The sequence below is a fragment of the Bos javanicus genome, chromosome 27, assembly GCF_032452875.1.
Source record: "Bos javanicus breed banteng chromosome 27, ARS-OSU_banteng_1.0, whole genome shotgun sequence".
NCBI classification, from domain to species: Eukaryota; Metazoa; Chordata; class Mammalia; order Artiodactyla; family Bovidae; genus Bos; species Bos javanicus.
In genome coordinates this window covers 14,305,717-14,316,436 of record NC_083894.1, presented here as the reverse complement: position 1 = coordinate 14,316,436, position 10,720 = coordinate 14,305,717, and the positions used below count along the sequence as shown (strand labels likewise).

General features: G+C 45.3%; 1 protein-coding gene across 2 annotated transcripts; it reads right to left on the bottom strand.

Annotated features, from left to right (window-relative positions):
- Positions 1–3,501: 3,501 nt before the first annotated feature.
- Positions 3,502–10,716, bottom strand: ING2 (inhibitor of growth family member 2). Of its 2 annotated transcripts, none has more exons than XM_061404128.1 (2): positions 9,324–9,942; positions 3,502–5,517 (listed from the first exon to the last, which is right to left on the bottom strand). In XM_061404128.1, the coding sequence occupies exons 1-2, from the start codon at positions 9,850–9,852 to the stop codon at positions 4,847–4,849; spliced, it is 1,200 nt and encodes a 399-aa protein (XP_061260112.1). In that variant the 5' UTR covers positions 9,853–9,942; the 3' UTR covers positions 3,502–4,846. The 2 variants fall into 2 exon arrangements, with proteins under 2 accessions (XP_061260112.1, XP_061260113.1); XM_061404129.1 differs by lacking the exon at positions 9,324–9,942 and adding an exon at positions 10,357–10,716 and having other exon boundaries at positions 4,699–5,517.
- Between the last annotated feature and the right edge of the window lie 4 nt (positions 10,717–10,720).

Below are 10,720 nucleotides of genomic sequence, written 5' to 3'. Positions count from 1 at the left end.
GATCGAACCCAGGTCTCCCACATTGTAGACAGACGCTTTACCGTCTGAGCCACCAGGGAAATCCTTAGTACTGAAAATAGTGCCTTGTAAATACAGTACAGGTACAACAGGTATGCAGTCAGTAAAGAATCTGCCTGTGATGCAGGAGACCTGGGTTCGATGCCTGGGTCAGGAAGATCCCTTGGAGGAGGGAATGGCTACCCACTCTAGTATTTTTGTCTGGAGAACCCCAAGAACAGAGGAGCCAGGCGGGCTACAGTCCAGGGGTCGCAGAGAGTCAGATACGACTTAGTGACTAAACCATCACCACCTTAATGGGTATGCAATAGATATTTGAATTAATGAGCAAAAATACCACCCTCCCTTCTGCGCCTTAGCTGGCACTTTCCCTGGGCCTGAGGCTAAGCCCTCACAGTCTTAGCTCTCGCTCCTTCCTGCCTGCCCACTCGGACTCCACGCCTGCAGTAACCCGCTGCTCTCCAGAGGTCTCATCTGTCCCCTTCTAATGCAGTATTCCATATAGCACATAATCATGTGGCTGTCTCCTTCAGTTAGAACCCTCCCTGAGCTGCCCGGCCCCTCATCCCACTGCTATTCCCTTGATGTGAGAACTGGAGTTGCTGGCTCTGCTGCAATCTTCTGCTCCGGACTTCCCTGGTAAAGTCCAGTGGTTAGGACTCCGTGCTTCTAATGCCAGGGGTGTACATTTGATCCCTGGGCTAGAAGTTTCACCTGCCCCGGAGCTTGGCTCCCCCAAAAAGTAATGGAGCTGGCCCAATTTATCCCAGCCAAGCCTTCACCCCAAACCCTGCAGCCTGTTAAACTTAACAGTCTCCCCCACCTAACCATGAGTTCTCAGTCCTCACCTAACTTGATAAACACTTGAAAGATCACTCCTTTCCTGAAACACTTTCCTCACTTTTGTTTCTGGTGTCGTTATGTTTCCGGTTTCTCTCACCCAGAACTTGGAGTCTCCTTTGGCTGGCCCCTTTCAAACACTGTGGTACCGTCAGGCAGGTCCACGCCTCCCTTTTCTGGATGTACATGGTCGATACTCAAAATGTGGGTTCCTGAACTAGCAGTGTCCACCTAGGAGTTTGTAGGATCTAGAAATGTAGGATCTCAGGCCCCACGCCAGGCCTACTGAGTCGGGATCTGCATTTGCAGCAAATTAGATGACTCACAAGTTTGTTAAAATTTGAGCAGCACTGATGTATTTCCATGAGTGATTTCAGTCACATGACTTTAAACTCCCTTCCTAGGCAAACTCCCCAATGTTTAATTTCCCGTATCTTCCCCTAGCGTCAGCCCCCCAACTCCATGATGGAATCTCACTAGAATTCTATCAGGCACCTCAAACGAAAGTGCAAAACATAAATCTAGATCTCTCAAGCCCAACACTCGAGTCATGCTTCTGGGCCAAAGTGCTCCGAACACCTGTACCTTTAAACACAGAGTCCTACCACCCACCACCACCTCCACTGTTCCCACCCTAGTCTAAGCCAGTAAAATTTTTGGCAGAAGGACCTGTCTCCTGTATCTCCCTATCTTCACCAAGGCTCCCTGTGATAAATTTGCACACATTTTCTACCATGGCTACCAGGAAGGCCCTCCCCCATTGCATCAAATGCTCTAGTCAAACTGACATGCCTGTTCCATTTCTCCCTCCTCTAAAATTCTTTGCCTGCCTCACTTCCTTATTTCTGGTCTCAGCTTAACGATCACTTCCTTAGAGACTGTCTTTAACCACATAAGACTCACCTCCCTTTCTACTCATTTTCCATCTCCTTACTGTCCTTTCCTCTTGGGATCTAACACCAGTGTGTAGGTGCTCAAGTCACTAAGTCCTGTCCGGCTCTTTGTGACCCCACAGACTGTATAGCCTGTCGGGTTCATCTGTCCATGGGATCTCCCAAGCAAGATCTCCCAGGAGTGGGTTGCCATTTCCTTCTCCAGGGGATCCTCCCGACCCACGGATCAAACTCACGTCTCCTCAAACAGCAGGTGGTTTCTTTTCCTCTGAGCCAGGGAAGCCCACTTTATTCCCAGTACCTGGAACTATCTATACTCTCTCTTTATATATATACATATATGATATATATGTGTATATCATATATATATATCCCTTCGCCCCTAGACTGTCTGGTCCATGAATAGGAACTGTTTCTTTTTTTAATAATCACTATTGAGAAAACTAGAAGCACCCAAATACTGATTCTTCAAGTATTGTTGGTGGAACTTTACGGTCCAGGGACAAAACTCCCAGGTATGTATCCACACTTACCTGTGCTTCAGGCACACAAACCTAGATGCAGAGAATCCACTAGCGGTTTTCAATCGGCCCAGAGTTTCATAGCATGGCAGAGGCTCTACTTTTCTGTACATTAGGGGTCTTAAAAATTGTAATATTAAAACTACATTTAATAACAGATGAGTTAAATCACAACTGCTAAGGGTGGGCCCCAAGTATCAGTATTTTGTGAAGCTCCTGAGGTTAATACCAATGTGAGACAAGTTGGCGAACCATTGGTACATACTATGAGTTGGTAAGCATGCACTGAAATAGTATATGAAATCTGCTACTTAAAAAAAGTAATGCCAGTCATAATGTTATACAAACTTAAGGCTTCTATTTCCTGTGTGGTACAGAAAACAAAAAAGAAATTCATAAAAATAAGTGTTTCAAACATTGGGTCTGAAAGAGAACACACCTTTCAGGACTTTCCGTTGCTTTTCCTGTCAAGCTTAATCCAAATTTGGAGACTTCAATTTGTAGGTTCTTCTTTTCCCCCACATGCTGAGGCAAATTGATGCACAGAAGTGTTGACCTCTATGAGTCACACCTGCGAGTTTTGGGGGGCTTTGCACATACTGCTGTTTTCAACAGTGGCAGGTAGGCAGCTCTATCCGGGTCACAAGGACATAATCACTAAGACAAAATGCTGTATCTCTGAAGAGAAAAGGATTTCTCCACAATTCAATATTTCTTGCTCAACATAATCAACTGTAGTCATCAATCAAAATATCCTTAGGACAGAAGCTAATCAAATACTGTGTGTTTACCCATCTCTAAGCTCACCTTTGAACTGTCCTCATACCTCAGAATGAAGGACAAAATTAGTGAAAAACAAGTTGATTATTTAAATCCCTGAGTGTTAGTTGCTCAATTGTGTCTGACTCTTTGTGACCCCATGGACTGTAGCCCACCAGGCTCCTCTGTGAATGGGATTTCCCTGGGATTTTCAAGGCAAGAATACTGGAGTGGGTTGCCATTTCCTCCTCCAGGGGATCTTCCCGACTCAAGGATCAAACCTGAGTCTCCTATATTGCAGGCGGATTCTTTACCTTCTGAACCACCAGGGCAGCCCATTACTACAATAGAAAATACTCTATAGATTTCAAAAGAACCACAGAGATACTTAAGGCAACTGCATACTACAGATGAGCAGCCTGACACCCAGATGAGCTGAAACGTTATGCCTAAAAGTCACACAGGAGAACTAGAAGAGAAAAACACTTTTTTCTTTTTTTTTTCTTTTTTCCAAACAAGCAAACAGGATTTTTCACATGTTAATCAAAAAGAATTCAGATCATCAGATTAGGAAGAAATGAGGACTAAAAAGTATGTTACACATAGATTTAAGGACTACTCAATCCACTGCCCCCACCCCTGAAAAACCAAAAATTCTCCAAATATATGGATATGTATCCATCAAGATGCTCACCCTTAAAATATTAATCTTGGAAAATTCAATTTACAAATACATTATTAATTGCATTGTTATAATGAAATTAGTTCATTAAACATGAAGACACCAAACAGCACCAATTCCAGAAAGTTAAGAAAGTAAATACACTATTACTTAAAATAATATATAATTTCTGATTGGGACAGAAACAAACTACAGCCACTAGCAAAACTACTTAAACTACTGTTTGACATAAAGGCAATATTTAAAGACTAGTATACACCTTTTTCCCGCTGATAGGCCTGTGACCAGGCATCCCAGCCATGGGTCAACATGAAAAATACTTAACAAAGATGCTTCTTTAAAATTGCTCAAGCGCCTTGAACCATGATACTGCATAACCCAAATTTTGCCAATACAAGCCCATGGCAGCATTTTTGGTATTCTAATTGCTCCTACCAGCCTCAATTAAAACAAAACAACTCCCTTATGAAGCACTAGACTCAATGTAGCTGTGAAGCAGCAGCAAGGTATTTATAAACTGGCTACTGACAGTGTATCAAAACGCTACTATGGAAAATACAGCAGCAAATACTCCGATAAGAGCACATTATTCCACATGGAATCCCAAATTCTTATCTCTAGTTCCTTAAATTCTTGGAAGACTAGAGATCAACAAGTGTATGTGTAAATGGGGCCAGGGAGAAAGAAGCTCTGAATGGTATAGTGTTCATATTTTAAATTATCCAAGATAACCTGAAGGCTTACAGAGAACTCTCAACTGTATCTAAACTTTTTTAAGCACACAGAACTAAAATGCTAGCAAAACTTTGGTGTTTCCCCCCAAATTAGCATTGCAGTTTCAGTGAAGATGAAATAGGCATGGTGTGTGAAGTTTTTATCATGTTCAAGCCACCCTTTTCTAGTCCCTGCTCCTTTCATCAGGCGATCTGAAGACTACCTGGTTTAAAATATTTGGTAATTCAGTGCAGAAAATTAAGGTCACAGACAAAGTACAACAACTTTTAATACACCATTAATACTAATGATTAAAAATTATTGCATAGTCTTATGCATTTACCCTAAAACATTTTCTGAAAGTAAATTCTGAAAGCATTATATAAAAGACAACCCTTTAAAATGTGGATGGCCTTTAACTACCTCGATCTTCTTTCCTTCTTTGTCTTTTCAGTACTTTTGTCCATTGTTTTCTCATTATCTCCCCTGCACTTTGGGCAATACCATTTCCCCTTTGGTTTATAGGTAAGTGAAACACACGAAAAGTGAAACCATTCGATTGGACACTGTTCATTGTCACATCCGATCATTTCCCCGTAAGACACTTGGTTACATAAACAGTATGTAGGTTCGTTGGGATCTATTGCAAACTCGACGGGGGAAGCTTCTCTTTCCTGCTTGGCCTTGGAGCGTTTCTTTTTCTTGGCGGACTTGGATTTCTTTTCTTTGGGGGGCTGATCGTCACAGTCCTCGATCCCGTTCGTCATGTGGCACAGGTCGCGGCTTTCACTGGTCCGCTGCCGGCGGGGCCTTCTGGAAGACCGTTCTGGTTGGCTGGAGTCCATCTTCGCTTTATCCGCAGCTCGCTCACTTTCGGCTGGATCTTGAAAACACTGGGAGTGGAGCTCCATTTGCCTTGCCCGGTTTTCCACCAATTCGAGCATCTGTGTGACAATTTGAATTTTTTCATCTCCCAGTTCTTGACTATTGATTAATGCCCTCTGGAGATGCTGCTGGAGGCGTTTTTTCTGGTTTGAATCATCTTCTTTCTTATATTTTTCATAGACATCATCAATTTCCTTTAATGTTTCTAAAAAAAGAAAAGAAAAAAATCAGAAAAAAAAGAAAATGCACGTTGGCACATATAACATTTTTCAAGTTAGTTATTTTTCCCAGAACTGGTACAGTAAGAAAGAACTCAAAAAAAAAAAAAAAAAGAACTCAACCATAAAACCACATTCCTGCATAGTATGAATACAGTAAAAACATTTTATTGTCCTTACCAAGACCACACATTATCCAACATGAAAGTACTTTTAGAAATAAGCTAATAAAAAGAATGAGCCCTCCCTAATATTCATTAATCTACACTAGAAAGGACAAAAGATGTGTGGCTAATTAAAAATAAGTCTTTCACCGGGACTAGGCTAGACAGTTCAATCCGTGACTTGCTACATGGCCCCAGAGGCACTCTCTACCTCGACTTTCAGATCATCCCCTGGAGATTAAGCAAAGCAGACACAAATAACTCTTAGCTTTCCATGATATTCGCTTGAATGGCTCTTTTATTGCATCACATGGGAGACGCTGAAAATCAAACTATTTCCAGAACAGGTTTAGGTTCAGGTTCTGGCATCAACTGACTAAGCTATTAACAAAATTATAGTTAAGTCAGCAATGGGTCACTGTGCTTTTGTAGATAACTCAGCATTTGGTCCTCAGTTTTTTGATCTGCTGATTTAGGTACTTTAGAGAATGTGGGATACACTTAAATCAACTAAAAATGGCTGAGTCATTAGAAGACATACAAAAATCTGAAAATATAGTTCCAGATGTCACCAAATTTACATAAGTGTCTTATTCAAATCTGTCCTTTCTTGTTCTTATGAGATACAATGCTACCTGAAAGAGTTCTTAGAAACAGCGCAAAAACAAAAATTAACTTGGAATTTATCACACCACATGCCATATCACTGTTTTATCTTCTAATGTCATTACTCTAACGACAAGAACAAAAATGTTAGATGAGTAACATACATTGGGGGGTGTCTCCAAGTAAGGTAACATAGAGCATGTATTCAACACAACTTATGAAATAGAACCTCCTTGGAAACTGTAGGTACTCACACAAAGGACAACTATTTACTGGACAATGTGCCCCCACATGTCTGAGGGTACTCACACCCGCACAGAGTATTTTTAAATAATGTTCACATCTTGCTCATTTTCCCAGCTAGGTATGTAAGTGGATTTCTTTAGAACTCAACTTTCTTCCAGGAAAAAAAAGTTCTATATTTTCCCCTCAGACACACAAAAATTGAAGTTTAAAAAATAAAGGCAGCCTTATCCAATAATCAGGAATTAGAAGCTAATTATAGTAACACAGATACTATATATGAGGTAAAAATTCACCTTTGCAAGACACCTTAATTACATAGTGACGGAAGAAAGGCCACTAACACTCACTGAGTCCCTTCCATGCAACTTTCTCATGATCACAATCCTGTGAGCAAGCCACCACTTCTGCATGTGAAGACACTGAAACTCAACAGGTAACCACCCTAGACTTTGAACTGCACCATACCTGTCAGTTTGGCTCTACCCTTTAAGCACATTCTACACACCTGCATGGAAGGCACTGGATATTAAATTCGAAATTTTAGCTCAAAGGTGTAAATAACTTTTGATTATGAAGGAAATTATGAACAAGAATACCGGAACAAAAATTGAGGTTCTCTAATAACAATACCCCATAATAAACTGGGCTTCCCTGATAGCTCAAACGGTAGATTCTGCCTGCAATGCAGGAGACCTGGGTTCAATCCCTGGGTCAGGAAGATCCCCTGGAGAAGGAAATGGCAACCCATTCCAGTTTTCTTGCCTGGAGAATTCCATGGACAGAGGAAACTGACAGGATACAGTCCTTGACATCCCAAAGGGTCAGATACGACTGAGTGACTAACACACACATAATAAATACTTCATTCAATTATGCAATTGTTTTCTTCATTCCTCTATCTTTAAAAGTTTTTAAGTCTACTTTTAGGGTTCTTCAGTAATTTCTGAAAATGTATGAAATAGGAAAAAAATTTGACTGTCTAAATAACTTATATCACTATTACTGTAAATATGAAATAAAAAAGCAGAAAATACTTAAGAACTAGCAAAGAAATTAAAGACATGAAAAATCAAAAACACACAAGTATACAAAGCTAACAGAAAACTGAAAGTTGAGCTTAGGAAGCATGTGCATAGAGTGAAACTAGATCACTGTTTTTGTATTACTTTTGAAACGAACCTCATGCGAAGAGTTGACTCATTGGAAAAGACTCTGATGCTGGGAGGGATTAGGGGCAGGAGGAGAAGGGGACGACAGAGGATGAGATGGCTGGAGGGCATCACTGACTCCATGGAAGTGAGTCTCAGTGAACTCCGGGAGTTGGTGATGGACAGGGAGGCCTGGCGTGCTGCGATTCATGGGGTCGCAAAGAGCCGACACGACTGAGCGACTGATCTGATCTGATAGTCTTAAGGGAGCTACAACTTTTTATAATCTCTCAATGGCACCCCACTCCAGTACTCTTGCCTGGAAAATTCCATGGAGGGAGGAGCCTGGTAGGCTGCAGTCCATGGGGTCGCTAAAAGTCCGACATGACTGAGCGACTTCACTTTCACTTTTCACTTTCATGCATTGGAGAAGGAAATGGCAACCCACTCCAGTGTTCTTGCCTAGAGAATCCCAGGGACGGGGGAGCCTGGTGGGCTGCTGTCTATGGGGTCACACAGAGTCGGACACGACTGAAGCGACTTAGCAGTCTTTCAAGGCCCAATACTGTTTCTCACGTGGTCAAATCTACATGGTCAAGACTGCATATTTCCTATAACAAATTATCGCTCGCCAATTCAAATTAAAGTATCTTAACTTCTGTGAACTCAAACAGGTCTTTAAAGAAATGTAAAAGCATCCAAGTTTTACAAACTTCAGAGTTATCATTGGAAAACTAAAAAGGTTCCACATACAACTCTTAGGCACACATGTAATATTTTTAGGTTACAATTCAGGTATGTGCTCCATGTCTATAGAAAACACCTTTGGAGAGCATTAAAAAAAAAAAAAAAAAGATTTAAATACTTTAGAAACGACCATGTGCACCTGAAGAAGCCCCGCTGTGGAGTCAAACATTCCCCGCTTAATTGGACAAGTTACTCAAACTCCTTGTAAATTTAAATTTGTCTGAAAAATGAATGTTTACTTCATTGAGCTGTGAAGATTAAATGGGATAATGTTCTGAACGCAGTGCAGCAACTGACAACCAGTAAGTAATCTGTATTAATCACTTCCCCCACCCCAAAAGAGACCAGTCCTGTCAATATGGATTCAAAAGGCAGAAATAAACTGCCTTTAAACTGTTTTTTAATAGGTTAAAAAACAAGACACAGAGACAACTAAATATTCTATCAGGCTGCAGGCCCCAAAATACCACCCCAGAAATGCGTTAAGACACTAAATTGTAGGATTAGCGACGGGTCGAAAAACTGAGAATGGGTCCAAGAAGTTATCTTTTTAAAGTTCAGAGGGCTGATTTCACATCAGGTCCAAGGTCGGTTGCTTGATTCGGGATTATTAACCGCAAACGGCTCCCCATTTAAGTTAACTCCTCCCCTTGCAGTTGCAGGTGAAAGGGTCACCAATGACAAATAACAAATAACACGCTCTGTAAGAAAAGTCGATTCCCTGTCCTAGCTGTCTGGGTCTGACGACAAAGGGCGGCTTTTGCCACAGCATTTAAACTCGGCGGAGGAGGGACTCCGGCGTTGAGGGACGCCAGGCGGTTGCCCAGTCAACCAGCTCACACCCTTAGGGGACCCGGAAGTGACGCAGGGCCCGGAACCTACGCGGTGCCGGGATCGGCGACGGTCCCGGAGGCTGACTGTATTTCTGTCGTGATTTGAGTGATTGGGGCGGGGGGGGGAGGTGGAGTCGAAAATTCACAGACAAACGTGTCCCGAATCCCAACGCTGACTGCGCCGAGGGCGAGCTAACGTCCTGCACAGCCGCCCGAGCCTGCCCTCGACGAGCCATTTTCCGGACGGGCGGGAGCGCGCGTGCCCGCGCCCCGCCCACATCTACGTCACCTTGCAAGCCCCGCCCCCAGGCGGGGGTAGGGGTCCTCCTCGCCCCACACACAGAGACACACACATACACACACACCCCTCGGCTCCCCCATGGGGAGCCCCCTAGCCTTTCAACCCTTCGGCTGTAGCTGCCGGGAAAGGCTGCGGCCCGGAACTTTCCCTGGGGCGGGAGACGGGGGAAGACTCGATTCCCGAGCCCGGAGCTCCGGACCGCCGGGGGAGGGACCTCCCCGGAGGCCGCCTTCGCAGTCCGCCCTCGCCCCCTCCCCCCCAGCACGTTCCAGTGCATCTGCGCTCAGGGGGTGGGGGCCTGAGGCGGGCTGGGCTGAAGGAAGCCCGGCCCTGTGGGCCCGCGGGAGTCCGGCCGCGGCCGGCCGCTCACTCCCCAAGGCACCCGTCCCTCCACCGCCCGGCTGCACGCTCCCCGGGCCGGGGCGCCGAGGGGTCTGCGGCACCCGGCGGGCGAACACCCGGAACAAATGAGCTTGCTGCTTAAAAATGGCTGATTTCGTCTTCACAGCGGCTACAGCCGCTGGGTCTGCAGCGGGGGCTGACGGGCGGCCACCGCTCCCTTCCACCCTCAAACCCCCCCACACAAGAAGTCCGCAGCGGGGGAAGGGGGAGGGCCGCGAACCCCACCTGCGGGGGCCCGCTGCCCCGGGTCCCACATGCCAGACCCCCACACACACTGTGTACACTCGGGGTGAGCTGGAAAAGTGGCACTTTCCCTGGGGCAGGCTCCGAGCGACCGTGCCCGGGCCCCGAGTCGGGGTGGAGGAGCCGCGGCCCCTACCTTGATATTTGTTGTCCAGCTCCCGCAGCACGGACACGTTCCTCTGCATGTCGTGGGGCAGCGACTCCACACACTCGAGGTAGTCCTGCACGTAGCAGGTGAGGAGCCGGCTCCGCTCGCCGGTCAGGAGCGCGGCCGACGAGTAGAGTTGCTGCTGCTGCTGCTGCTGCTGCCCTAACATCCTGCCGCTGCTGCCGCCGCCGCCGCCACCGCCGCCGCCGCCTCCGCATCCAGCAGCCACACATGCAACAGCCACGGCCGCCGCGGCTCCTCGGCTCGGCAGCCCGGCGCCGCGGGGACACCGGCCGCCGCTCGGGAGGGCACTGCTGAGTCCCCCGATCTCCGCTCCCTCCCCCCCGAAAGA

Coding starts and splice junctions, on each gene's coding strand:
- ING2 (XM_061404128.1), bottom strand. CDS start 9,852: ATGCACTGGAACGTGCTGGGGGGGAGGGGGCGAGGGCGGACTGCGAAG. Junction 5,518..9,323: donor GTCGCCGATCCCGGCACCGC/GTAGGTTCCGGG, acceptor TTCTTTTTTTAG/AAACATTAAAGGAAATTGAT.